Source organism: Micromesistius poutassou (genome assembly GCF_964030765.1).
Source record: "Micromesistius poutassou genome assembly, chromosome: 13".
NCBI lineage: Eukaryota > Metazoa > Chordata > Actinopteri > Gadiformes > Gadidae > Micromesistius > Micromesistius poutassou.
In genome coordinates, this window is record NC_140283.1 from 2,984,245 (window position 1) to 3,011,106 (window position 26,862).

Here is a 26,862-nt window from a genome sequence, read left to right on the forward strand (position 1 = left end):
GCTAGAGACCTCCACTGTTCCTCCCAACGTCGAACCTTCACCGTTAGGATTGGGTTTTGGAATACCAGCAAGTTTGAAGATAAACTCACAAACTTTCTCACAAACTTTCATTCTCTAGGTTTTGTTTGCATCGAGAAGCAGGTAGGACCATTTCACAAATTGGGGACAGGAAAATGACTAATTCTTTCCACTGACACAATCGTCTAAAAATAACTATAGCTACTGGTTCTAGGCACAAAAAGAAAGAAAAATGCTTTTCTTGACATGGTGCTGCGGAGTATGAAACATAAAACACAGACTTTAATTAGCTGATTGGGATTTTATATATTTTTTTATAATAATTGATTTACTTGATTTCTCATTGTAATCTTTAAACACTGGTGTTTATTGTCATTTGATGTGTAACACCACATGGTGACTATTCAAGTGTCTATTCTATTGGTTTTGTACAACAAATAAGAGAGATTAGAAAGAAAAACATAACTTTTACCATATACAAATGTTTGAGAAATCCTATGATCTCCCATGTAGTTAGTAGAGAGGGTGTAAGAAAGATGCTGTTACTGGGATAGAAGTCATTTATAACTCTCCTCTCAGACATCTGAGACAAGTACTTTACCCCCACAATGTATTTTATTTCATTAGTGGGCTCTCCTCATTGAATGCCAAGGTGTGGTGTTTGGATGTTAGCCCTTGTTTGTGTTTGTCTGATGGGTACATACACATACAATCATATTTCCAACTAGAGAATGGCATATTTTCTTAGCCTTAGCTTTAATCTTAGCTTTAATCACCATTGTGAGCAGGCTCAATTATTTACAGTCTAAATAATGAAATCTGCTTATGGTATTATCTTCACATCATGCAGGGAGACCATGTCATGTCAGGCAGCCTTCACTGCAGCCGTTTTAGGAGATATGGCATGCTCCAGGAGTGTTGGGCATTCCATTACCATCTGTGTTGGTTTATACTGTTGACTGCTCTGCACTCTCTGCTCTGCTCTGTCTGTAATCTGGTGCTTGTGCTATGTGGTTTGCCATGATGCCATTTTGCCCTCTGTAAATGCCTGTTTTTGTCTTTTCAGAATGGAGGCACGGTATAAGAGAAAGAATACATGTGGAACCATATGCCTGAAATATCTCCTCTTTTTGTTTAATGTTCTGTTCTGGGTAAGTCCATTGGGTGTGAGCTTGCAGTTGTTTAGGTGTTTTTAATGCAGCTACACAGACGGCTTTATAGAGATCCATATCAGATGTTCCATAAGCCATTCATACACTTCTTATTTGAACTGCTTTTCTCATTCATGTATGCATTTCATTATGTTGTTATGTAGACCTTGTTTATTATTGTTGCCAACGCACCTACTTTTCAGTGTTACCATGGGAGACCCACAGTCTTTATGTTTTCTTGAGAAACTGTGCTCTGTGGTCTCAAGAAACCGCTCGTTAATGATGTGCCACATTCTTCATAGGAACATCTGGTTTGAATTGAGAAGGTACCTCAACTGTGTGTGTGTGTGTGTGTGTGTGTGTGTGTGTGTGTGTGTGTGTGTGTGTGTGTGTGTGTGTGTGTGTGTGTGTGTGTGTGTGTGTGTGTGTGTGCTCTCAGGTGGCAGGTGGGACTGTGCTGGCAGTTGGAATTTGGACTGTGGCGGAGAAGAGCGATTACATCAGTTTACTCAACTCCACCTTTTACTCCGCCTCGGCGTACATCCTCATCGCCACGGGGATCATCGTGGTGGTGACGGGTCTGATTGGGTGCTGTGCCACGCTGAGGGAGATGAGAAATCTCCTCATTGTGGTAATGAGAAAAGCTCATTACCCATTCATAGCATCACAATCCTATACAATACCGAAAACAACACAACATATTAATGCAACATACCATCTTCTGTTATTATTAAGGCTTCCAAACACCCCTTCAAACTACACACCATTTTGTCTGAGTGCACATATATTAAGGGTTCAACCTGGGTGACATTTTTTTTCTAGTTGCTCTTGCAACCTGAGCCTGGCACCCTGTCCTGCATGTGTATGCATCTCCTTATGTCAGAAATGCACGTGTCAGATACAACATGCATGCAGAGTGTGTCTTTAAGAGTTTAGATTTAGCCCATGACTCATGCTAGTGGTATGAGAGGCATCAAATGTGGCTGCCTGGTCTAAATATCATGGGGAGAGAGAAAAGTACAGCATACTGCATAGGAAAACATTTATGATATAAGATACTACCTTACATTATAACAGCATTTATGTCTATTTAATGTCACATGCAAGTCTACCGAATCATTGCTAATACCATGGTGTCCGTTCCAATTATTATCTGTTATGCACTTGGTTCCTCTGCCCTGTCTGTTATCCCAATTTTATGTCTCTCTCTTCCACAGTATTTCATCCTGTTATTTTGTATTTTCCTGCTGGAAATCATTGCTGGTGTGATGGCCTACATGAACTACCAAAAGGTGATTTTCAATAGAAAAACGTTGTGCAGTCAATAGTTGCAGTGGTAGATACTAGTCCCATAGAACAATGGTCATACAGAAGTATATTTAAATACATTATCATCTTATTCTATTTCTGTTCCTTTTCTTTACATCCCAGGACATATAACAACTAACACTCACTTTCTCCCTCCATACGGTTTCACTTTGTGTGTCTTTGTATTTCATAGTTTGTTACTGTCTGTTATGTGTGTTATCCAAACCCCTCTTTACCTCTGCCTAATCATTCTCTGGTTAAGTTGACCAATCATAGAGATGATAAGTCCTTTGTTTGCGTATGTTTTACACCTCTTTTTCTTCCTCCCTTTCTTGCTCCAGTGTTTTCCTTACTGCTATGAGGTAATCTCAACTGCTTCTCGTCTGTGTTCATCCTTTCATGTTATTAGCTAGGATCATACACTTTCTCCCCCCCTCCCACCGACGCAACAATAATATGGTTTTAGTTCAGGAATCCTAAGGTCAGAGAGGTCGCGGGACCCATGCCCCATTTTTCTGTGTATTCTTAGCCCCCAGTGGTCACCATGGCAGTTATAATGGAATGTTACAGCGGTGGAAAGTAACTTGACCGTGTGATATATTTACAAACAGGGGAGGTTGTCTAAAAGAATCGCAGAGCCGTGCAGGTGACAGTCCTTGTTGCTCACCCTCTCTGTGCTCCTGTACCACAGCTGGACCACGAGCTCAGGCAGAACCTGAGGTGGACCATGCAGCATAAGTACAAGCAGCCGGGGGAGGACGGCGTCACACAGGCCGTGGACAAGCTCCAGCAGGAGGTATCCGATGGGGGAGAAATGCGAGAATATACGATGTATAGCCAGGGATCCTAGGTTATATATAGGTATAGGTATAGGTATAGGCAGGCTACAGCTGGATTATCCATCCTTCCACATATTATGTAGTAGTTATCAATATTGTATCATTATTATTGATAGTTTATTATTGACATTTTCTATTTGGTTGGTTCAATTCAATTCAATTTCATTTGTGTAGCCCTTAATCCCAAGCACAGTCTCAAAGGGCTTGGTGGGTCGGTGTGCGAAGAGATTAGTGAAAGGGTCAGTTGATCAAAGACTACCAGAACAATACGTTCCCATGTACACCTTATCTACCGTTCCCTAGGTCCTGCTTTATGAGGATTCGCACAGACGTCAAACACTGAACGTTGACTTGCCATCCCTTACAGTTGAATGGCATTTGTTTTGCTACAATGAAACAGAGGCCTTAAAAAAGATTTCTAGTCCTACTACTATGTAGACTACAAGTAAAAGATACACATATTTTATGCAAGGACATTTTGCCTCAAGCTCTACTTTGGCCTTACTGTATAAAGGCTCCTTTGTGTTCGGATAGCAGAGACATTACAAGTGATCATGCACAAACCACACAGAACATCTGGTTCAGGGATGGGCAACTGGCCGGCCCATTTGTGCCATCATTTGTGCCGATGATGTATGTGAGGCCTTTGCACTGAAAAAAATAGGAATCACTCATGTGGCTGTTTCTTTTAAAACAAACGTGTTGTGTTTGTTGTTTAACAAGAGCATAGACATGTTAAAAATGCATTTGAGCATTGGAAAATATGAAATTAATATATGTTGGTTCATTTAACATACATAGGCTATGAATCTGAATGAATCTTTAGGTAGTGGCCATCCCCAAAATGCCCCAGAATACAGGAAATCACATCTACCAAATTCAACATTTTCTGGGGGAGGACCAACCGACCCCCCGTCCATGACTGCGCCCCACCAACAAATTTCATCCCCAGCCCCCACTGACAGACATATATCTACACATAATTTGTTCTTATTTGTAATTATTTTGTAGCTTCTCTCATATCCGATTAGGTGAAAAGCGCAGTCATGTGGCCCTCTGATGGTGATGATGAAAAATTGTGGCCCTCTTTATCATGAGGGCCACATGATAAAGGGGCAACTTATCAAGTTGCCCATCCCTGATCTGGATGAATACACAGCTAGGAGGGAGAGTTGAAATGCATACATTTTTTAACACTATTCAGTTTGTCCGAGGTGCATGTTATGATGTTTGCCTCCTGCTGTGTGCCACTGTGTCTCAGTTTAAGTGCTGTGGCAGCAACAGCTCCATGGACTGGGCCGACAGTATTTGGGTCCTCACCTCACAAAAAGGTATGAGGGTGCCGGACAGCTGCTGTAAGACTCCCAGGGACTTCTGTGGCGAGAGAGACCACCCGTCCAACATCTACAAGCTGGAGGTCTGTTTCCCTACTCAACCCAAATGATTATTATGGGATTAATAAAGTGAGTTGTTTGTTTTAACCCCATGCCGTTCCTCAGGGAGGCTGCATCGCTCGGTTGGAGGAGTTCATTCTGAGTCAGCTGCATATCCTTGGTGCAGTGGGAATCGGCATTGCCTTCCTTCAGGTAAAACCCTCTGCGATAATAAGCAATGGATGACACTGTCTGCCCCTGTGTGCCGTTTGGTTAACAAAAGTCTTGCATGTTTAATATTTTTCAGCTGCTGGGGATGATGTTGACCTGCTGCCTTTATCAAAATCTGAAAGAAGAACGTTATTCAGCCTGTTGTTTTTAATATGTGGTTCAATTTATGTGTATTGGAATACATTATTTCATTCATTAATGTACTGTATGACGTTGTGCAGCCAATCTTTTGACATTGCAATGATGGTATATTTGTGAAAGAGCAAAGCTGCTGGACAGCAATGCTTTGTTCAGTAGTATATTCCACTACATGGCTCCCTTGTTGCTTTATGTTTTATCTCAAATGTTGTGTGGCCTCTAAGGTGACAGACAAATTATTGCCAAATTATATGTGTGTTTATTTTTTCTCCACACAAAAATAAAATAGTATATGGCTGACATTTGTAATATATATATATATATATATATATATATATATATATATATATATATATATATATATATATATATATATATATATATATATATATATAGGGGAATCTAGGGGAAACACTGCATATATATATGTGTGTGTGTGTGTGTGTGTGTGTGTGTGTGTGTGTGTAATGAATACAATTAAAGAAACTGCTTGGTTGACCGTGTATGACTTTTGTATGTTGTGCTGCCCTCGAGCTTTTATTTTGAAGCTTATCGGCGTGCAGCAGTCAGATGGTATCGTCTGCTGACAGGATTTCCTTTCGGCTGTTAACTTTCAAATCTCCAGATTTACGACGATAACATATAACGAAATTATTGCGTAAACACGTTCATGACATGTCTTCAAAACCTACGTGCTTAATAGTGGCGAGTGCTGCTCCTCAAGGTAGGTCGAGCAGTCGATCACCGAGTTAGCTGGTTTCTGTTGTTAGCCGACTAGTGGACGTGCAACAAGAGCATTTAAGAAATAAGCATTTCCTTTAAAGTCAAATGCAGTCCATAAATCATTAGTGACACCAAATCGAGGTGTCTATATCAACTGATAAGCACTCAGTCAGTTAGGGTTAGGGTTCTCAGCAGCCTGGTCTTTTGTCTTGTCCCTCAAAGTCTTTGTTGATATTGTCCTTTAGGAGTCACAGCAAAGTCCTTCCATCAGTCCTTCAGTCTCTGCAGCTCTGTCTTTAACCTACAGACAGCCACGCCCGGGGTAACGCCTTATATTTTCTGCCCATTCTTGTTTGCGTGCCATTTAACTTGTTGTATTGTTAACACATATTCGAGTCTTGCCATGTCTCATCTCAGTGTCCCGATTGAGCCTGCGTTTTACTGAAGAGCATTTGTCTTGTTTTTTAGGGGAAGCCTATAGACTTTGTGGGAGTCGATGAAAGCACTGCCAGATGGGTGCAGGACTTCAGTGTGAAACCTTACGCAACACCAGCCAAACTTGAATCTATAGATGGTGGGACTGTGCTAGTTTTACAAAATGTACCATTGCCCTATATTCTGCCTGGTTCAACATCACGTCCTAATGATCCACTCTAGGGGCCCGCTATCAAGCGCTCCTCATACCAGACTGTCCCGGGGCCCTGAATGACCTGGCACACAGTGGCTCTCTGCACCGCATCCTCACACACTTCATCTCCCAGCAGAGTGAGTGGTGGTCCTCATTTCATATTTAAGCATCAGTTTTCGTTACGTGTGCTAAAATTGTCTGTTCTGTGTACACAGAGCCTGTGTGTGCAGTGGGATATGGCGTGTCTGCTTTATGCTGCTCCACCGAGGGACAACAGTGGATCTTCAGTGGCTACAGTTTAACAGGGGTGTGTGTCTGGTCATAACTCTCTGAGGAAATATCGTCCTCAGTGTCCTTTCATTGAATCTGTCAGTTTTCCACTTGATGTACTGTATTGTAACATACTTGTATTTCGTTTTGCCTGAAGCCATCCGTGTTTGAGCTGGTGCGGATCCCAGACTTTGCCAACCTGCCCTTGATAGTGGAGGACTTTGTGAAAGACAGTGGTGGCTCATATACAGGTAGGCTACTCCCCATTTTAAAGTCATTATAGGAATTAGATATGAATGTTTTGTTTTGCTACTGTGAATCTTTAATCTTGATTGTGTTTATCTTTTTGGTTTTCTAGCAAGCCAAGAGGATGCCATGCATGTCGTCATAGACAGACACTTAATAACTGGTCAGAATGTCCAGTCCACTTCAGTTGCTGTGAATAATCTAATCCTGCTCTCTACTGCAAATAGAACACCAACATAAAGGCTTTTGTAATGTGTGCATTCCTTTTTAAATTTACATATGTGTTTGAAATGTACTGGATCAACGTGTTTGTCAATGAAAACTGCCTGGGAGAAAAAGAGTCAAGTCGTCTTTATTGAACAAAAAAAGTCATTGACTTTTGTTTTTCAAGTGCAAAAAGGGGCCCAGACATACGTATATTCAAAAAGGGATGGGGAAATTACTAGAAAAGGAATAAATACATGTCATAAACCAATATCAGTTTCCCACGACTTCAGCTGATGGCTCACAGGACTAATTCCAGCAGAAGCCTGCATGTAGGCCAAGCAATCAAAGCACTTTGTTAACAAGTGTACGAATTGCACACCATATTACACAATTCTTGAAATTATTTCTTTGCAATGATATCTGGAGTCTTTTCAATCAATACATTAAAAAAATTAAATGGAGATACCTCAGATTTCCCGAATGTTGGTTTAATGTACTACTATGTACCATGTTTTTGAGGTAGTACAACCATTACTACCGTGTATTTATTCAAAATATGACACCCTGCCAACCCCGAGGTCAACTGCAGCACAAATATACTCATAATGGTTTCCAGTTATCGGCAACAATGACTGTGTTTGCTATGGAAGGTTTGGGAAGTGCATTTAGCTAATGTTCTTCAACTCCATAGAACAGTCATTTTCCCATGTTATAGCAGATCATAAAAGTAATCAAGTCCTTGTCCTAATTCCCAAATGGAAATTCCTGCCCCCAGTTCTGTGGCCAAAGAGATCCTCATGAAGAGTGACTGGAAAATGAATGAAAAATAAGTTATTCCCCTATAGTTTGAACTAATAAACATACGTTTTACCAAAGCATCTAAAGAGTTCTTACCTTAAGGGTTGGGTAGTACATTTTACACTTGACACCATTGTTCCTAAAGAAAAAGAGGGTAAAAAGTTGTGATTGGTGCCGGTGGATGTTAACAATATCACCCCTATAGATAATCCATATTTAGTATTCATTCATTACCTCTTGTAATTAAAGTAATGCTCTCCGGCATAATCATCCCATAGAAGCTTTGGCCTTTGTTCCCGCAGAACGTCAATGTACCTGTAGTTAATTAACAAAAAAATGAAACATACACACTAGTTCAAATGTAAACATGAAAAGGATTCACAAAGCACCATCCATTCATGAAGTTTGATATGGTGTATCAGTTTCCAGCGCTCTCTTACTTCCCACCCAGGACTGGATCTGCTCCCTGGTTCGAGAAGTCCATACCGTACATGTTCAGCCCAATCAGAATCTTGTGTCTCCATTGGCTGCTGGGATCCAGCTCCAGAACACACCCCTTAATCCAGGGCAGCGGAGCACTTGGCCCGGGGCTATGAGACAGTAATACATGTTTAATCTTGCGCTTATTCTTCAGGTTTCTTTTCGTATTTACATGTGACACAAGAGCATTCTAGCACTGACCTTGCTGCACTGGAGTAGTCGTAGGTCATCAAGCTGAATCCATCCACAACAGGAGCCAACTGCTCAAACTCCTCTCTACCAAACATGCCCGGCTGCCCCAAGCTGTTATAATGCACACGTTTTATCAAGGTCACAACGGAGGCCTGAAGACGTTTTATCAATTGCATTATGTCAATTTCCCATTTGGGTTACCTGGTCAGAGCAGGTGGGATGACCAGGAAACAGTCCAACCTTTTAGCCTTCAGAGTCTCACAGACATGTTTGATCAGGTGGACCAGCTCCCTGCAATGACATAACATAGACATTATTAGTTGAATTTGAACCAAGAGTAAAACCTGTGGCAGCAAGGCGATAGGAATCATTATATCCTGACGACCTCACCTTCTTTTGTTCCCTCCCAGCTGGCTCCACAGCTCCAATGTATAACCATTAAACTTCTCTGTCTGTCGATGAAAACACGGCACGATGCCACCACCCACACAGTGAACGCAAGGTGGATGTACCGTACATGATGCAAGCTGCTGTGGAATGGGCCCCAGTAATACATTACCGTTGCAATGTCCACTAGCTCACTGGCCAGCTCTTCGATCTCATCTTCATTCTCCAGAACATTCATGTAGTCCTTATACGACCAACCGTCAAACAGCAGACGAGGCACTGAGACGGAAGAGGATCCACACTTAAAAATGTCTGTCTTCAAATGTCTGAATAAAACTCAAATTAAACAAAGCAATGTGTAACGAATAATGAGATTTATTTGAGGTAGTAACCGGAAAAGGACATTAACTTACCTATTCTGATTTTTCTGTTGGTCTTTATCACAGCTCTGACCCAGCCTACATGGGAGAGAGAAAATATTTTATGAGATGCTTTCACCAAAACCAAATACTATTGATTAATATTTAAATGGAGGTCCCTAAATCTGTGTATTGTTGTACATTACAACGCACTCTCCATACCCGGATCATGGTCTTGCAGTCCGCCGACGTCATAGCTGTTCTTTCCTCGCCTGCGAACCTGAAGCCACACTGGAGACACCGAGCTCAGCTTTGAGCCAAAGACCTTCACTACTTCATAGCCATGGGAGTTCCACTGAGGAGACAAGGGGGTGAAAGGGTATAATGCATATTAACTGTGGGACTCAAGGGCCATATTAAAATAGTTCATATCCAAAGGAATTAAACATAAAAAAAACACAAAACATGCAACTTCTACTGACTTGGTTTAAGACCTACAGGAGTGATGTATCCAAGGACGTGGCCCTGGAAGGTGCGTTTGATGTGAGAGCAGTGTCTCTTCTCCTCCCTCACGATGTCCCTCCACTGGGGGTCGGACACAACCAGGCCTCGGTCCAACACAGACACCTCAGACAGGGACGACTGCGGAGGGGAGAGACATGTCGTGAAGACGATTAGATATTATTGTGCACATATAGAGAGAGTAGGAAGAAAGTCGGACAAGGAAGTAGGGAGATAGGTGAAAATGAAATAGTTCCTATTGTGTGTGCAGAATTGTCACTTTTTTTGTTGTCAGCATGAGATGATTGAATGTCTGGAACCGTACTGTCATCAGCATAGACCTTAAGACCTATGGTCATGACCCTAGACCTGTCAGGTCCTGACCATAGACCTGTCAGGACCATAGACAGATAGACAGATACTTTTAATAATCCTTTACAGGAAATTACAGTGCCACTGCAGCTTCATAACAGACATAACACCAGATATTTCCTCAGATTAATTCAATACTTAATAAGTTAAAATACAATAAATAAATACTAAGAAAAGTGCAGTAATTTTTGTGCATCGTTAAGTCTTATAGCAGCTGGTATACAAGACTTCTTGTATCCCTCCGTTCTGCACATCTGGCATTCTGGCGCATCACTCTCTGACTGAAGGTGCTGCTCTTGATCACCTTCAGGGTGTGCACCTGTAGGGTCCTGACCATAGACCTGTAAAGTCCTGACCCTAGACCTGTAGGGTCCTGACCATAGACCTGTAAAGTCCTGACCCTAGACCTGTAGGGTCCTGACCATAGACCTGTAAAGTCCTGACCCTAGACCTGTAGGGTCCTGACCATAGACCCTAGACCTGTAGGGTCCTGACTGTAATGAACAGGTACTCACGTCCACCTCAGCTTTGTGCGCCTTCTTGGCGTCCGTTTTTGAAAGGGTCCCGCTGACCACCAACCAACTCCAAGTGGCCAACAACAAGACCAGAAGTGATTTCGTTTCCATTTAGAGTTCAATACACCACACATAAATCAATAAACTGGGGTCGCAGCCCTTTGCAGGAAGCTTTCTTCCTGGTCGAAACAGAAAGCTGACGTCCTCCTAAAACCAAACCACAGACATGCTTCAGAGGGTTAACACATGTGGAGGATCCCGGCTGTTCTGTGAACATGTGAATGATTAATAGTTGATGTAGTCATGTAAACTATTAATAAGAGCTACCTCTGGTGAGCTGGACTGACAGCTCGGTGGTGAGAGAGAACACCGCGTCGAAGGAAAGTACAGCTATCCTGTATCCTTCAAAATAAAAGTTCCGTGTGTGTGTGTGTGTGTGTGTGTGTGTGTGTGTGTGTGTGTGTGTGTGTGTGTGTGTGTGTGTGTGTGTGTGTGTGTGTGTGTGTGTGTGTGTGTGTGCGTGTGTGTCATTGGCAGATAGATGGCGGTGTGGCTTCTCGTCCGCATAGGATCGCACCATTTGACTAGTAAAAGAAGAAGCATCTCATGGGTCGCTGTTGACATTCGATCAGGTAGTTTAATTATGTTGTCATTTATTTTCCTCATCTATCTATCTATTAAACTATCTTTGCTCTAACTTACACTGGATCGCACGTGGGTGTTTGTGAAGGTGGTGCTTGCTGTTATGTTTTTAAGCTAGCTCAACATTTGACAGATTGTAATATAACATTCCCTGTAGCTGCGTGCTTGGTTAAATATTGAACCGAGCATTCAATAGTGATTGACACCCTTGGGTGTATTTGGAGAGCAGAGGTTAGGTGTCCCACTTGGAGAGTTGGGGTGTCTGGGTGTCACTGAAGTGAGGCTACAAGTCTCTGGTTTTGTTTTGTTTTGTTTATCTTCTACTATTGGTTGTTCCTTACTGTCATCTACAGTTGAGAAATGGAAATTGAACGGTTTGTGTCAAAGACACTTGAGCTCCTGCAGGAGGAGAGAGAAGCTGAAGTTGAAGAGACCAGGTATTTACATGAATATAATTCAATGGATAATATCAAATAAAAAACAACGGTGAACCCCATACCCATCTGGCTGTCTTCTTCTCAGAGTATGGCAGGAGAACAGCTCTCTGAAGGACCTCCAAAGCAAAGGAGTGTGCCTGCTAAAACTACAGATAGCAAGTCAGTCCACGGGGCTGTACGGCCGGACGCTAGTGGTTCTGGAACCAAGGAAACACATGGGGGTGTCGGTCCTTCCAAGTAACGGCTTCGGACCTGGTAAGAAAGATACTCGTGAAAGCCATCTGATTTAAGCACAGTTTCACATTTTGTAGATTGTAAAAACGTTGAGATGTGTTGCAGGGGACATCGTTGGTTTGTATGGTGCCACCGGATGCAGTGCAAGCTCCCAGATCGGGACTGGGATAGTGACCAAGTCGAGCCAAACATCTGTGACGGTAGCCTTTGAGGACTGTCAAGAGGACTTCAATGTTGAAGCCGACTCGCTGTACAACCTGCTGAAGTTAGCCAACAATGTCACGTACAAGCGGATGACACGGTGAGGGGCTTTTAAAGGCTGCTCAACGTGCAACACAACCGAATAAGGAGATCCTTGTCACAGTTAGTTTTCATTGGCTTGGATGTCTTGTCTTGTAGTGCGCTGAACACTTTGAACGGGTACAGCAACGGACCAGCTTCAAACTTGATCAATGTTCTCTTTGGATATTCAGAACCTGGATCCCAGTCACAGACAAGTACATCAACTATTATTGATTAATTAAATGTGATTTTAATATCCCCTTACCAATAGCCTACCTAAGCATGCGTTTGTGTCCCCCCTCCTCAGATGACCTGGGCTTCTTCAACCAGGATCTGGATGATTCCCAGAGAGAAGCCGTGTCTTTTGCTCTGTCCCAGAGGGACGTGGCTGTGATCCACGGCCCGCCTGGCACTGGGAAGACCACCACCGTGGTGGAGGTCATTCTCCAAGCTGTTAAACAAGGAAACAAGGTGTGAAATACTCTTGTGAAATACCTGACACGTGTGTGTGTGTGTGTGTGTGTGTGTGTGTGTGTGTGTGTGTGTGTGTGTGTGTGTGTGTGTGTGTGTGTGTGTGTGTGTGTGTGTGTGTGTGTGTGTATATATCAAGATGTTTTAACGGTTAGGGTTAGGGTTAGGGTTAAGAGGTAAAGACGCCTCCACCTCAGGTGGGAGGATAGTGTAGTGTCTAGAAGGTTGTTTAACGTACAGCCCAAAGGTACCTGGTTCGATCCCCAATCCCAGAACGAGATGCCTGCTCCTAAATGTAACAAGCAACCAATTATTAAATCAAGTTCCAGTCCCTGCTTTGGTAAATGGTTATCATTGTTATTGACACAATGTGGATTATGAACTCATTGTTTACATAGGAATGAGAATGAAAGGTATATCATAATATTATACCCTTCTTTTTACATCCGTTAGTTCCGTTTGCCATTGAAGCGTTACGTGGACTCTGTGTGACATGCTGTGTGTCCTGGCTCCCCAGATCCTGTGCTGTGCCTCCTCCAACGTGGCGGTTGACAACCTGGTGGAGCGTCTGGCGCGCTGTAAGGTGAGGGTCCTCAGACTGGGCCACCCGGCCCGGCTGCTGGAGTCCATACAGAAGCACTCTCTGGACGCTGTGCTGGCCAAGAGTGACAACACTAACATCATCGCTGACATCCGGAAGGACATGGATAAGGCTTTCGTAAGTACGCTAGAATGTTCCACACTCTAATATCGTCGTCATATACAACATTTTTAAAGGTTTGTGTATATGTACTGACTTAGTCCATTTTCTCCTCTCCCAGATGGGGATGAAGAAGATGCGTGATAAAGGTGAACGTTTTAGTTTCAAACGAGAGATCGGGGAGCTGCGGAAAGAGCTCCGAACCAGGGAAGCAACGGCCATCAGCCAGGTGCTGAAGAGTGCAGATGTGGTGTTATCAACCAACACAGGTAATAACCACAGGCCTCCTCAGTCAGCTGATGTCCTGAAGCACAACAGAGAGAAACTGAGACCGTTTACGCTGTGTGCGTGCATGCGTGTGTGTGTGTGTGTTTGCGTGTGTGTCCTTTTGCCCAGGGGCCTCCAACGATGGGCCCCTTAGACACCTGCCCCCCGGCCACTTTGACTGGGTGGTGATAGACGAGTGTGCCCAGGCCCTGGAGAGCAGCTGCTGGATCTCTCTGCTCAACGCACGCAAATGCATCCTGGCTGGGGACTACAAGCAGCTCCCCCCCACCATCAAGTCCCAAACGTACGATGGTGGTGTTCCCTGTCTTTGTTCAAGTCGGATCAGATGTTTTCTGGATGACCACCGTTGCTCAGTGAACCATTGAGTTGTGTTACATGGTTGCTAAGCGTTTTGGTCCTGATGCTGCGTCTCTTGCAGCGCTGCGGCGAAGGGCTTGGCGGTCAGTCTGATGGAGAGGCTCATCCAGACGTTTGGGGACTCGGTGGTCCGCATGCTGACGGTCCAGTACCGCATGCACCGCGCCATCATGGACTGGGCCTCCAGGGAGATGTACCAGGGACGGCTGACCGCACACAGCTCAGTGGAGGGGCATCTGCTGAAGTGAGGGCGCACCTTCAGATGGTTGGGTTGAATGTCTTGTGCTGCTGACGTTCAAATAGTTCATTCATCCTCTTCCTGTTCCCACAGAGATCTGCCAGGAATTGCGTGCGTTGAGGAGACGAGCACCCCCCTGCTCCTCATCGACACAGCGGGCTGTGGGCTGAGCGAGATGGAGGTCACAGACGAACAGTCCAAGGGCAACCAGGGTCAGCTGAAGGGATAGGTTGTAAACGTTGTATTGTGCATGTCTGTGCGGTGTGGGGATTAACGCATTCTTTAAAATGTGTTCCTAGGGGAAGTTGACCTTGTTGAACTACACATCAAATGTTTGACTGAGGCTGGACTCAAACCTCAAGACATCGCCGTCATTGCTCCATACAATTTACAAGTACGTACATTTTTTATTTTAAATTACCACAATGTATTACTATTGGTTAATAAGCTGAAATTGTTAATACATGTATTAATGGTTGTTAATACATGTATTAATGGGTATGGCTTATTGCCAACACCCACTGTAATAAGTTTCTATATTTGTCCTATTCTTCTTAAGGTGGATCTCCTGCGCCAGAGGCTCTCAGGACGGTATCCAGCCCTGGAGATCAAGTCTGTGGACGGCTTTCAGGGTAGAGAGAAGGAGGCTGTGGTGTTAACACTAGTCAGGTCCAACAGAAAAGGTAAGGCCTGATATAAAGTATGTTCCTGTAGTATGTATATCCATATCCATAACATCGCCATTTAACACACTGGGTCCTATCTTGCACCCAGCGCAATTGACTTTCTACACCGACGCATGTATTGTTGCTAGTTTGCACCAGGCGTAAAGCTGATTTTCCCCAGCAGCAACCAGGCGCCACTACACTTGCGCTTGGAGAGGCGTGTCGGCGAAAAGCAGAGGCGTGTTCTGGCACAAATGATACTTGGTGCTATTTTACCGATCTAAACATTGCGCCAATGCAATTGCGCAACTGACTAAATACACTAGCAGATTGTTGTGCAGTTGGTGTTGCTATTTTACGTGCCATGGAAGGTCGGAACTGCAACATACGCTTACACACACGTAGGCTATACACAGCACAAACATGCAAACAATTAGGCTGATTTAAATATTATGATGTCAAAGATTTTTTTTCCATAGGGGCTGCATGAATGAACACAGTAGAGTAGGCTATGCCATGCATTTAAATAATAATAATAATAACAATAATAAACTCAAGTATAATCCAGCCTCCCAAAACAAAATCTTGTTTTAAAATCTTGTGTAACAGCTGATACAGCAGTAAGTTGTACTTTTAAATCAATGCATCTGCAAACACATATTTTCTTGACACAGACATCGTGTACAAGCCCATAACTTTCAGGATTGATGAATATTTGATTGTGAGAAAACATAGTTTTACTACGAGTGATTGTTTAAAAGAATGAATGAATGCGGGTGATGCTTGGCGCGTGTGTGTGCACCCATCTGTTTAAACACACGCAAACTAAACACGTAACGCATAACACAGTCCATGGCGATGTATATTAACGGGGGGACACGTGCATATTATGAACACGTTGATAACGATAATGTATACAATACTGGTAACAAACGATGTTTGTTAATGTATTGCCGCATATCATTAAATAGACCCACAGTTGCGGCCACAGGACCGCGTCCGCATATCATATATGTGTTAAGTGACTTTGCCGCAATTTACATGACGACTCAGTGTTTCTGAAGTTGGAGAAGAAAACGCTATTCCATGTGTGAATTATGCCTATTATTTGGCCATAAACTGAGCCATTTGAAGTTTGAAATTCATGTGGTCATGCATCTGTCTCAGCGGAGAATGCAAACGCGCTGTCAAAATATCAACTCGTCAAGTCAAATGCTCTGGCTCTTAAAGGGGATGGGAGATGGAACTCTCATTGGTTTATTGCACGTTACGCCCAAAACACACCTACAGGTTTCAGACCAACCCATTTTAGAATTGCGTCGGGCGCAAAGCTCATTTATCTCGCCGTCATAATAGCAACAGCGCCGTAGAACCGCCCACAAAGCTACTTCGACTTTGCGCTTCACGTCTGCGTTTGAGACCGTCTAACTAGGGCCCAATGATCCATGTTATACCGACACGTTTATTCCTCAAATCATATTTGTGTTTGTTTTATCTATTATTTACGTTTTATTGTTTTCATTTATTCTTCATGTGTTTTCTGTTTGTAGGTGAGGTTGGGTTTCTGGCTGAGGACAGGAGGATCAACGTGGCGGTGACGCGCGCCCGGCGCCACCTGGCTGTGGTCTGCGACTCCCAGACGGTTCAGAGTCACGCCTTCCTCAAGTCCCTGGTCAGTCACATGACGGAACACGGCGAGGTCCGCACTGCCTTCGAGTACCTCCAGGACATCGTCCCGCTCAACTACACGCGCAGCCACAACGGCAACAAGACCAGGGCCTCTGCTGCCTCGTCCACCAAGCAGAAGGTCAAACAGCAGGCTGCAGACAGAGCGACCCCAAAGACCCAGAAGAAGCCTGCTGGTGCCAAGGTCGCAGAAGACCCTGTGAACCAACACGCCAAGGCCACCAAGCCCCGCATCTTAACCCCAGAAGAGGAGCTGAAGGCGCAGACCCGGTATGCTGAGATTAGACAGCAGGTGGAGACTTACCTAAGGGATCCCTCTCAAGAGGAACTACAATTCCCACCGTCTCTCAACTCCCACGACCGCATGCTGGTGCACCAGATCTCCGAGGAGCTCGGGCTGGGACACGAGAGCAGAGGAGAGGGGAGAGAACGCTGCATCACCGTCTCCAGACCTCCTCCCGGGTCCGGACCGACGGAGGGGGCGGTTCCGCCGACGCAACCAGAACCAGAAGAAGAAGATGAGGAGGAGGAGGAGGAAGAGCAGGCTGTGTCGGAGCCACAAGCTGCCGCTTCCTCTCAACAACCATTCGGGGATCTTAAGAGTCTGCACCTGGAGAGGATGAAGAGGGAGCAGCAGAGACGGGAGGAGGCCGCTCAGCAGAAGAGGCAGGTTCAGGCCGCGATCGGGAAGCTCCCCACGGCCAAGAAGCCGGCTAAAGGTAGGCACCGGTCGTATGATCAAATATAGTTCCCATGTTTCTGTGGAGGGATATTTCGGTTGACCCGTCCATGCCTCCTTTCCAGGAAAGAGCCGCACCAAAGCCGGGGTCTGTGACCTGGCGGCGGCGGCGGGCGCCGGGGACGACTTTGACGCGCTGATATCGGCGGTGATGAAGGCGGAGAGCGTGTGCAGTCTGGTCAAGTGCAAGGCGTCCGTGCGCGTGCTCGGCCAGCTCTGCCCCTTCTGCAACCGACAGTTCTGTCTGGGCCACCATGTACCAGAGGTGAGACCCACGCAGGAGCACTACCAAGGACTGCTTGTTGATTGCTTTGGCACACTTTCAGCCTTTCAGGGAATACCGTACATAGCTGCACAAACAAGATTTGCTCAAATGTGTTTTTTTTTGTGGAGCAATGTGTGCGATGGCCTGACACGGGAACGTACGCACAGACCGTTTAGTGAGATGTTGTCGCGGAGATTGAACTTCCAGTTTCTGAAAGTCAAAGCCGTTCTCGATGTTTTGACTCGATCATCTCAATCAGAACTATCCAGAGGCAGAGACCTAGGACAAACATGGCAGGTTCATCACTTTCTGAATCGGGATATTCTGCTAAAACACAGACTTTGGGGAATAACTAGAGGGCAGTCCTGTCTATAGGGTCAGAATGAAAAGCAAGAACACATTGATGGCGTTTACTGTACTGTTTGGAAATGTGTTTCTGTATGTGATGCGTGTGTGAGTAACTCTGCTGTGAACTTGTAGGTTCATGGCTGTGGGGACAAGGCCAAGGCCCACGCCCGCATGAGGATCAGCAGGGAAGGCGTTCTGTATTCTGGAAGTGGGAAAAAGGACACTTCCATGGATCCCAACAAGAAGGCCTATTTGCAACGTAAGCTGGACTCAAAACTCAAGGACATGGAATCTAAAAGGAAACTCAAAAGCAAAGAGAAAAGTAATTAGTTGTGCTTGTTTAAAATGTAATAAGAATACATGTGGGATAAGATTTACAAAATAAAAGATGGCACCAGTGAACACAAGCTCCAACTTTGAACCCAACATTATTTATGTTCTTTTTTTTTGAGCCGGTGAAGGGGTTACTCGACTAAAGAAATATCTTGGAGGGGGTACACGAGTAGAAAAAGTTTGACAACCACTGCAATACAGGCTAAGTTTGAATCCTTCTGTGCTAATTATATTGACCATGTTTACCAACATTAACCATTTCAAATCATAATTTCCAAAAATAATGCCAGGGACAATTGTCAAAGTGAAACCTCATTTATACGTGTTAACTTTACAGAGAAGGGGCTCTGTACTTCAAGGTTACAGTTGTAGTACTAGATGATTGTAACCCGGTAGTTAATTCACTCCCATCCCATGTCTATGGGGCCTCAGGCGTCTACATCCATGACAACAGGGGGAACATTACTGCGTGTCCTTTTGCTCTTGAAACGTGGCTCTGTCTATCTTTAGGTGGACATTGTCAGGAGGCCTCTCAGCGACAGACAATGTGCCACAGAGGGCATTGTTCACATCCTTTACATTCTCTGAGATTTCTGTAAACAAACTGGGCAAGAGTTATGGGCCCCATTTCAGTAGGACCAGGGGGCTGAAAAGCTCGGGGCATACCACTGTGAGTGTGAAGCCATCGCTGCTGAAGCGCCTGCCCGGCGCTGTGGGCCCGTGGTCCGTTAGATTAACGGTCCAATCACTACTTCTGACACTTGCAACAAACAAACAAAAAATCTTTATTCACAATAACAAATGGCATAATGGCTATTATACAGTGTATGCGTAGTACATGATACATTTCTAGTTTTTGCAACTAACTTAGTTTGAAACCCACAAAGACCTTTCGACACGTGTTACAAATGATGACGCATTCTCATTGAATGGCAAAAGTATGTTCAACAAATGGAACAATCCTGACTAAGATAATGATAACACAACAGTACATCTCAGACCAATAATGAAGACGGTCATTATTAAATCAACTATGAAGCATGCTGATTTAATACAAATATTTTGTATATAAATAAAAATGTCCATCCATTGTTATGCTGCATTCATCCTCTGAGGAGGGAGTCTGAGAAACGGAGGTAGTTTTGGTTTGAACCATACATTGTTGGTTGTTCTTGCAAGCATGTTATGTTAAATGTGTATTATATAAACATCAACACCTAAGAGATCAGGGCAGTCAAAATAAAATCAACAACTCTTACATTTTTACATGAATCCACGCTGAAATGAGCTTAATATCAACCATTAGATTATCAGACTGGAAAATTGCATCTTAAGTCCATTCAAGGACTTCCAGGCGATAACATCTTCCTGAAGAACGTCTCTGTTCCGTGAAATAAAGTCAATAAAATGTTTGGAAACAGAATGATTACTGTGCCTGCAATGCCACATCGTTGCTCATCATTGCAATAATGATCGAGGAAGTCAAAAATCCCCCCTGCATCCCTGACAAAAGTTAGGCTCTGCATTTGAAATGCAAGACCCTTTTCACAGTAGGAAATGCACAGGTGTAGCTCATTAACAAGGGGTCTGTTTGATTTAGGTCTGGCATGGCACCAGTATAGACACAGTAATATATATTGAGCATGCTGGTGCTGCGACAGACGTAAATAAACCAACCTAATGTTAAAATTACCGGAACCGGAAGTTACTTTACCCTATTGACGACCTGTGAAAAAGGGTCTGATATTCATTTCCAAGAAAGCTGCCAACAAACAAAATATGACCAGTCCCTCTATATTTACATAATGTGTACAGCTACAAATACCAGAGCACCACCGCGTTGCTCGTGAGAATAAATAGCTGTTCTGAAAATAATATTCCACATGCAAATAATTGGTCAGATAAGATTGTTTCCCCATATCAAGGTTGACCTTCTTCAACAATCTTTCGACACATTTCCAGATGGTCTATTTTAAAAGAGATACCTTCCCATTAATAACCAGTGAATACAATATGTATGTATGTGATTAACACAATGTGTGTTGAACTTGTTGCTTTATCATTAAGATAAGGAAAACAGCTCTGTATCCCTGCTCTGTAAAGACGTACTCGTTTTCTGTATCTGTTAAGATATTACAGTTAGTTTGACAAAACACTAGATAAATCTAACTTTTCTCAAAAAGTAACATTATATACACACGTAGGCCTATATCAAATATATATATATTTATATATATACATAGATGTAATAGTAATACTGATATTGCATGTGTTCTCCACAAAAATATAAATATGATTATAAATGCAGGAGCACATTTTAAGTAAACATAACAAAGACTACCCACAGAATAATTCTCTTTTATCCGGCAACTGTTTCATGTATGGCACACACATTATGCTTGAATTTCCCAACAAACAATCAAATATCTATTGGCGTAATAGTGAACCACATTGCGGGCAGGATTCCTCTGTGTGTCCTTATGATTGTATTTTCAAAACGATGGTCAGCGATCAGATACAACAAGGGCTTCATTCTACCACTAGAACTTTTAATGTGAAATTCTTACTCCTCCATCTCTCCTAATGCCAAGTAAGCTGTGGCTCAGAGACCGGCATCTCTAAATATCCGCTAAGGACTGTTGACTCCTTAGCGCTGTCCCTCAAAACCCAGCCTAGTTCTGTTAAGCACCCTGCCCGGCCAACAGTGGAACAGGAGCAGGTTCTCCTCGTACCCGGGTGTAGCGGTGTCCACATCTCCAGGCCGTCCGGACGTTGAACCACCTGCTGGGTAAGAAGAGTCTAGCGTACCCGGCTGGAGCTCTCTGTGTGTGGTTGATGTCTCGCAGACCCAACGCGTGCTTATGGGGAAGGTCCCGGCACGCGGGTCAAACAAACCCGGGCTTCATAGAGGATTGGCGGCATTTAGGGCAGCCCCGTGTCCCGTTGGTCTGCAGGCATCTGCAGGGAGGGGACACGGCCTCAGTGTTAGTGCGTACATTTGTACATTTAGCAGCATCCAAAGCCATTAACAATTGAGTCTGAGGACACTGAATGCTGATTATCACAATTGTAGTTGCTACAGAGAATTCCAAAAATGACTACAGAAAATCGTAGTTAGAATCATCTTTGTAGGGCCTAAAATGTACTTAAGAGATATAACAAAGATGTGCTGAGATGGGGCATGACTAATTATTCAAATCACTTAGTTTGCGGTGTTCGGCAGAGACGTTAAGATATTCCTGAAAACGTATCGGGTCAGGTGTGGGTGTGGAGAGAAAATGCAGCCAATGAATCCATCGCTCGTGAACCTGACGGATAACGGAGATGAGATGAGCGGAGCACTGACTTGAGGTGGAAGATGTGCGAGCAGGGCAGGGCCTGCAGCTGTTGGTCCCTCTCGCCGATGGACTCCCCGCACATCCCGCAGTAGAGCTCCAGCTCCTCCACGCACTGCAGCAGCTTGACCACCTGCTGCCGCAGCTGCTCGCCCTGGCCCCGGCTGCGGAACATCCCCTCGCTCAGGCAGCACACCTTCAGGGTGCACAGCTGGAGATGGGGCGGAGGGAGGAGAGAGGAGGTGGGGGGACGCACTCGATGATAAGTCAGCACGATAAGTCAACTTTGAGACTGTCTGTTGTGTTTATCATTTACGTTCTGCGTTCACGACTTATTTTTTTGTATGTGGATACATCTTTTAAGCACAATAAGTCAACTTTGAGACTGTCTGTTGTGTTTATCATTTACATTCTGCGTTCACGACGTATCTTTTGTGTGGATACATTTTTTTTTACATTTCGACTTCAATTCACTCCAAATACCTTGTTTCCCAATTCCTCTGCCAACTCCTCGGCTCGATGCAGAGATTCCTGAGCCTGAGGAAGAGGAAGAGATGGGTCATTTATTTACTGTCGTGTCCTAGGTGTTCACAGGTCCAGACGACAGTGTATTGAAACGATTAACAAGACATCGGCCTTAGATGAGCGCACCTTGTCCAGATCCTTCTGCAGGAGCCAGCACTTTGCCACGCCCAGGTAGATCTGTGCTTGTCCCAGACGGTTCCCGATCTCCGTCATGATGCACATCGCCGACTCGTAGCGAGGGAACGCTTTCTGGACATTAGGAAGAGGAGTGACAATTGAAATAGGACTTATTATAAATGTATCTAAAGTGTACATAAAGCTGTAACCGCTGAAGGTCAGCACCTAAAGCATCGTTCACAACACACGGTGACGGCTTACATCAGCGTCTTTCCTACAGCGGTGGATGTCAGCAAAGTTGAGCAAGCACAAAGCCTGCAGAGGGCGGTCGCCGTGCTGCAGAGCGATCTTCATAGACTCCTGGAGGAAGAGGGCAGATTGAAGGCTACTACGCATCAAGGAGCCACCTTGTAATCAGTCCCACCTGTATAGCCACGTGGCACACTGGAGACTGGATACCAGCAGCTTGACACAGGAAACATGGAAATCAAACGCGATAATCATACAAGTCGAAAGCCTAAAAACACTTAACACACAACTAACTTAACTACATCTATTCACTTATTGAGTTTATTTTATATATAATAATCAGATTAACTGTTTTCCTCTATTCCTTTATATTATATTATAGAGCTTTGTATTGGACAGGACAGAGGACGGAGTTGGCCCACTGTGTTGGGACTGTGAGTACACTTGGTCAACACATGTCCCTCACTCTAATGGAATCTAAACGTGGACTTATTTCACCTGCTTCTGGTTTTTTTATGTTTATTTTACTAGAGGCCGGGGAACATTTGGTCTCATACTGCTAAACAATTAAATGACCGTTAGCTCTACAGCCCAACCAATAACCCAACCCAACCAGTCTTGATTTGTCATTCAGTATTGAATAACCTTTATCAATATTAATATATATTTTAAATCTTGGTGAGATTTGTACTCTGTTATATATACACATTCTCATTTCATGGTTTCAGCCCAGAGGATCCATTTGAGTCGAGTGTGAGTCAAAACTGGACAAGAGTTAAAAGCTCAAACGCAACAAATCTTTCCCGACTTTTCCAATAATGTCTAGCAGCACTAACTGCATAAAAACACATTTGAAAGGGACCGTGTAGGCCTGTATCCTGTCACTATACTAACACTTCTGAACATGAAGTCATGTTTGTCACCGTGTACATACTTAGACCCCAGCCAGAAGACAAAAGCTAATCTGTTCATTAACACTTTAAAACTGGCACCTCCGCGGACATACTTCAGTCAGGGTCGGAGACACTGGTTTCAACTGTCATCTGCACCTGTCACTAGGCCCACTCCGTGATCTCCCCGCAGTGCATTCCTCCACACACCCACACAGCCAATGACATCAGTACAGTACACACTATACGCCTGAAAACACTAAAGACCAAACAGCGCACACAAAACAAACACAGTTCTTCCTCATCCACAGTCGGATCGGTTTGCATTGCATTAAAAGAAAGACGTTGCCTGCGAACGCAGAACGGGCACCACTTTATGGAGACAAACGGCACGCACCTCACAGCACTCCATGGCGTCTGGCAGGCGGTCGAGCTTCCTGTACGCCACCGACATGTGGTACTGGCTCATGGCGCGGTACTTCAGGCTCCAGCCTTTGCCGTAGTCGTTGACCAGTTCTGCGGCTTTACAGGGGAAGAACAGGGCTTTCTCGTAGTCCTGTTGGACACACACACGGGGGGGGTGGGGGGTGGTCAGGAGTGAGACAACTGGAGCGACAGTGTGTACTGTGTAGCACCGCCGGGCCAGACCTTTCAGAGTCAACGACCCACGTTGAGCGCTAAATCGCCCCCAGGACAGTTGTGATTATTCCTGAGTTTCAGATGTTTCATATCCAGACTCTGGCATATTCTATTTTTTGTTTTCATTGAGTAATGTGATAGGAGTCCATTCTTTGAACACCACCTCATCACGCTCCCATTGAAACCAATCCTTCCCCAGGAAGCCAAGGGATTAGTTATACAAATCTCTGTGCTTCTACTAAGCAGCCAATCTCTCTCAGGCAACCTGGCTTACAACACATAGTACTCCACGTTCTGATTATTCATACGCTTTGTTTTGATGCCATATGATCACACACAAACCGTGGTCACATGAATAGTGACTCATTCTCTAATCTGATTTAAGATCTGATCATCTCTTTGATTCCATCCACTTTGCCTGGAGACGTTTTGGATGGTGAATAATCAAGCATTTAAGTTTCTTTCTGCACATGAAATCAAAATAACTATTATATTAAAATAAATGGTCAACAGGTCTAAATGCCAGGCTTTCCATCCACTGTTCACTAAACAGTTTTATGTAACGTACATGATTGCGTATTTAGTCCTGGTGGTCAAATGCCTTCTTTACACAACTCAGAACTGCAACCCCGCTGCCTACCTTGAGGTGAACGTAGAAGTTCCCTAGACTGCAGCACACCCTGCACTCCAGCATCTTGTCGTCGTTGTTGTGTGCGTAGCGCAGGGCTTTTTCGTAGCTCTCCAGGGCCTTCTGGAACACGCTGAGACCCAGGAAAGCGTTGCCCATGCTCAGGCACACCTGTCCGTTGAGCTGGAGGCTGACGGTGGTCCCCTGCATGTCCAGGCACGTTTTACAGTAGGACACAGTCTTCTGGTAGTCACAGAGCTTCTCGTTGCTGCGGGCCAGGTTCAGGTAGCCCTCCGTCAGGTAGTCGGGGTCCTCCATCTCCCTGGCGGTGTCTATCTGGGCTAGGGCGTACTGTACAGACCAGAGGGCACAGGGTACGCGTTATTGGAGGAACGTCAGGATTCTTGGACAGACTAATCCATTTTTAAAGAAATTTTAGGGTATTGTTCAATGCAATGACAAGAAACACTGATTCATGACATTAGCTTTATGCCTGTTACATAAAAGTTGACTTGACTGCAGGTTTTGTTTCAAATTGAGATGTAGTACTAGTGGTCTGTAGCTTTTTAGTTATTGAGTTTTTTTTTTGAGTTATTGTATAACTTATGCTGATGGTTTCATTGGATGAAGCTAATTTTAAAAGCCATACATGGAGAGTATGATTATGCAGAGAGGTTTTGAGAGTTACAAAGTAGTAACCTTTGATCTCAGCCTTTTTTCGTAACCATTTACACGTTCTTAACATGCTGCAAGGGGAGACGTTGAACTGTATCTCTCTCGCAGAGATGATGACATATAAAATTACAGTAGCATCCCAGCATCAAATAGCTACCTCGTACACATTCCCACCACTGGTTGCATAACCAAGATGCCTCTGGAAACTGTATACCGGTCAATTATTCAAATTATGTGTGAAATATGAGCGAGACAACATGAAATGAAACTGAGTAAAAATGCGTGCCAAAATTCTCTACACACTGATCACATTAAACAGTGATCATGTTAAACCTCTATCAAAATGAAATGCAGAACTAAAAACAAGGAACAAAATGAGGCAAAAAATACATTATTCAACAAAAAAAACCATGATGCAACAATGGTTTCATAATGCGTTGGGTAGGAACTCATACCTTGAGCATCTGTTTATATTTCCCCATTTCTGAGTGGGCGGTTATCAAACACCCCAACACACGGAATTTCCCTCCAGGATCCGAAGTCTTCTCCAAGACTTTGGTCCAGACATCTAGAGCCTTCTCTGTCTGATTGGACTGGTACAGCTTTAGGCCCTTCTCTATCTGCTGCTTGGTTTGGTCCTGGCCCATCTCTGCTACAAGATGCCTCATAAAAATATTCATCCGTTTGAGTCGCGCACTTTCAGCAGCGAGGCAGCAAGCGAGTAAATCCCTGCTGTTCACAGAACGGTTCCCAGCGACCACCGCTTGAAGAGGACGGTCTAAAGTGGCCGGTGCCTAGAGGCCCACCGGGTGCGGGTCTCAGCGCCGACTGAGCCCCGATACGAAGGAAACTAGATCCACCGTGGTTAAAGAGCAACAATCTGAGAGCATTGTCGCCAAATGACTTTGTGGAGACTTGTGGTGGGTGTGCAGGGGGAAAATAACTTATTCCTCAGCCCATTCAAGGAATCCCACCTCACTTGAAGGACTTCACAAATTCTTCCTTGGATTTCAGCTCGAAAAAACGCCAAAGAAACACGTTTCTCCGCGGTGTGCTGCCAGCGCTATCCCAGAATATCTACTCCCTCCACACCCCATCGAGAGGAATTCTCTGCACCCCTGCAGTCCACCGCCCCTCCCCTCCCTAACCCTCCACCACCGGGGCAGAGCTGGCTCTACAGCAGATGGCCTTGTCACTCCAGACCATGTGTGCCTTCAGAAATTCTGCTCTGTCCTCAACTAAGCGCTCCCAAGGTCACAATAGACGCCTTCGGAAATTTCCCCACAACGATCTCCCCGGGCAGACCGGCGCACAGCGAGTGGTCAGAGCCCAGACTACATCTTTTGCTGCGAGGCGCTGGTGCTGCTGGGAGATTAGTCGGGC

General features: G+C 44.4%; 5 protein-coding genes across 7 annotated transcripts; 3 read left to right on the plus strand and 2 right to left on the minus strand.

Annotated features, from left to right (window-relative positions):
• cd151 (CD151 molecule) lies at positions 1 to 5,351 on the plus strand. 2 transcript variants are annotated; one of them, XM_084476906.1, is made up of 9 exons: positions 1 to 141; positions 1,085 to 1,169; positions 1,609 to 1,800; positions 2,387 to 2,461; positions 2,819 to 2,839; positions 3,169 to 3,273; positions 4,578 to 4,733; positions 4,816 to 4,902; positions 4,997 to 5,351. In XM_084476906.1, exons 2-9 carry the CDS (start codon positions 1,086 to 1,088, stop codon positions 5,069 to 5,071), a joined length of 795 nt encoding a protein of 264 aa, XP_084333032.1. In that variant the 5' UTR covers positions 1 to 141; position 1,085; the 3' UTR covers positions 5,072 to 5,351. The 2 variants fall into 2 exon arrangements, with proteins under 2 accessions (XP_084333032.1, XP_084333033.1); XM_084476907.1 differs by lacking the exon at positions 2,819 to 2,839.
• A 293-nt stretch (positions 5,352 to 5,644) lies between these two features.
• gatd1 (glutamine amidotransferase class 1 domain containing 1) lies at positions 5,645 to 7,176 on the plus strand. Its single transcript, XM_084477412.1, has 7 exons — positions 5,645 to 5,782; positions 6,027 to 6,103; positions 6,250 to 6,355; positions 6,439 to 6,546; positions 6,625 to 6,716; positions 6,837 to 6,930; positions 7,038 to 7,176. The coding sequence occupies exons 1-7, from the start codon at positions 5,734 to 5,736 to the stop codon at positions 7,163 to 7,165; spliced, it is 654 nt and encodes a 217-aa protein (XP_084333538.1). The 5' UTR covers positions 5,645 to 5,733; the 3' UTR covers positions 7,166 to 7,176.
• A 137-nt stretch (positions 7,177 to 7,313) lies between these two features.
• On the minus strand, positions 7,314 to 11,121 carry chid1 (chitinase domain containing 1). Its single transcript, XM_084477411.1, has 13 exons — positions 11,064 to 11,121; positions 10,737 to 10,943; positions 9,847 to 9,990; positions 9,571 to 9,703; positions 9,403 to 9,447; positions 9,162 to 9,268; positions 8,993 to 9,054; positions 8,804 to 8,893; positions 8,612 to 8,713; positions 8,371 to 8,520; positions 8,165 to 8,245; positions 8,027 to 8,069; positions 7,314 to 7,940 (listed from the first exon to the last, which is right to left on the minus strand). The coding sequence occupies exons 2-13, from the start codon at positions 10,845 to 10,847 to the stop codon at positions 7,842 to 7,844; spliced, it is 1,167 nt and encodes a 388-aa protein (XP_084333537.1). The 5' UTR covers positions 10,848 to 10,943; positions 11,064 to 11,121; the 3' UTR covers positions 7,314 to 7,841.
• A 158-nt stretch (positions 11,122 to 11,279) lies between these two features.
• ighmbp2 (immunoglobulin mu DNA binding protein 2) lies at positions 11,280 to 19,069 on the plus strand. Its single transcript, XM_084477688.1, has 16 exons — positions 11,280 to 11,368; positions 11,732 to 11,815; positions 11,901 to 12,070; positions 12,155 to 12,350; positions 12,449 to 12,546; positions 12,639 to 12,802; positions 13,320 to 13,520; positions 13,624 to 13,771; positions 13,899 to 14,073; positions 14,209 to 14,391; positions 14,479 to 14,597; positions 14,685 to 14,779; positions 14,945 to 15,068; positions 16,601 to 17,455; positions 17,541 to 17,740; positions 18,221 to 19,069. Exons 2-16 carry the CDS (start codon positions 11,739 to 11,741, stop codon positions 18,416 to 18,418), a joined length of 3,003 nt encoding a protein of 1,000 aa, XP_084333814.1. The 5' UTR covers positions 11,280 to 11,368; positions 11,732 to 11,738; the 3' UTR covers positions 18,419 to 19,069.
• Positions 19,070 to 19,186: 117 nt separating this feature from the next.
• Positions 19,187 to 26,538, minus strand: rapsn (receptor-associated protein of the synapse, 43kD). 2 transcript variants are annotated; one of them, XM_084477689.1, is made up of 8 exons: positions 25,935 to 26,538; positions 24,817 to 25,155; positions 23,935 to 24,093; positions 22,660 to 22,758; positions 22,408 to 22,530; positions 22,240 to 22,293; positions 21,768 to 21,967; positions 19,187 to 21,379 (listed from the first exon to the last, which is right to left on the minus strand). In XM_084477689.1, the coding sequence occupies exons 1-8, from the start codon at positions 26,157 to 26,159 to the stop codon at positions 21,307 to 21,309; spliced, it is 1,272 nt and encodes a 423-aa protein (XP_084333815.1). In that variant the 5' UTR covers positions 26,160 to 26,538; the 3' UTR covers positions 19,187 to 21,306. The 2 variants fall into 2 exon arrangements, with proteins under 2 accessions (XP_084333815.1, XP_084333816.1); XM_084477690.1 differs by lacking the exon at positions 22,660 to 22,758.
• Positions 26,539 to 26,862: the final 324 nt, after the last annotated feature.

What these genes read in the sequence shown, in the direction of transcription:
- cd151 (XM_084476906.1), top strand. Translation starts at nt 1,086, where the DNA reads ATGGAGGCACGGTATAAGAGAAAGAATACATGTGGAACCATATGCCTG. An exon ending in TGTTTAATGTTCTGTTCTGG is followed by an intron (nt 1,170 to 1,608) that starts GTAAGTCCATTG and finishes GTGTGCTCTCAG; the next exon opens with GTGGCAGGTGGGACTGTGCT. An exon ending in TCGGCATTGCCTTCCTTCAG is followed by an intron (nt 4,903 to 4,996) that starts GTAAAACCCTCT and finishes AATATTTTTCAG; the next exon opens with CTGCTGGGGATGATGTTGAC.
- gatd1 (XM_084477412.1), top strand. Translation starts at nt 5,734, where the DNA reads ATGTCTTCAAAACCTACGTGCTTAATAGTGGCGAGTGCTGCTCCTCAA. An exon ending in GTGGCTACAGTTTAACAGGG is followed by an intron (nt 6,717 to 6,836) that starts GTGTGTGTCTGG and finishes TTTTGCCTGAAG; the next exon opens with CCATCCGTGTTTGAGCTGGT. An exon ending in CAGTGGTGGCTCATATACAG is followed by an intron (nt 6,931 to 7,037) that starts GTAGGCTACTCC and finishes TTGGTTTTCTAG; the next exon opens with CAAGCCAAGAGGATGCCATG.
- chid1 (XM_084477411.1), bottom strand. Translation starts at nt 10,847, where the DNA reads ATGGAAACGAAATCACTTCTGGTCTTGTTGTTGGCCACTTGGAGTTGG. An exon ending in TCCTTGGATACATCACTCCT is followed by an intron (nt 9,704 to 9,846) that starts GTAGGTCTTAAA and finishes TTGTCTCCTCAG; the next exon opens with TGGAACTCCCATGGCTATGA. An exon ending in TGTACTACCCAACCCTTAAG is followed by an intron (nt 7,941 to 8,026) that starts GTAAGAACTCTT and finishes TTCATTTTCCAG; the next exon opens with TCACTCTTCATGAGGATCTC.
- ighmbp2 (XM_084477688.1), top strand. Translation starts at nt 11,739, where the DNA reads ATGGAAATTGAACGGTTTGTGTCAAAGACACTTGAGCTCCTGCAGGAG. An exon ending in GTGGAGGGGCATCTGCTGAA is followed by an intron (nt 14,392 to 14,478) that starts GTGAGGGCGCAC and finishes CTGTTCCCACAG; the next exon opens with AGATCTGCCAGGAATTGCGT. An exon ending in ACAGTCCAAGGGCAACCAGG is followed by an intron (nt 14,598 to 14,684) that starts GTCAGCTGAAGG and finishes ATGTGTTCCTAG; the next exon opens with GGGAAGTTGACCTTGTTGAA.
- rapsn (XM_084477689.1), bottom strand. Translation starts at nt 26,159, where the DNA reads ATGAATATTTTTATGAGGCATCTTGTAGCAGAGATGGGCCAGGACCAA. An exon ending in TGCAGAAGGATCTGGACAAG is followed by an intron (nt 22,294 to 22,407) that starts GTGCGCTCATCT and finishes CCTCTTCCTCAG; the next exon opens with GCTCAGGAATCTCTGCATCG. An exon ending in CAGAGGAATTGGGAAACAAG is followed by an intron (nt 21,968 to 22,239) that starts GTATTTGGAGTG and finishes CCCCATCTCCAG; the next exon opens with CTGTGCACCCTGAAGGTGTG.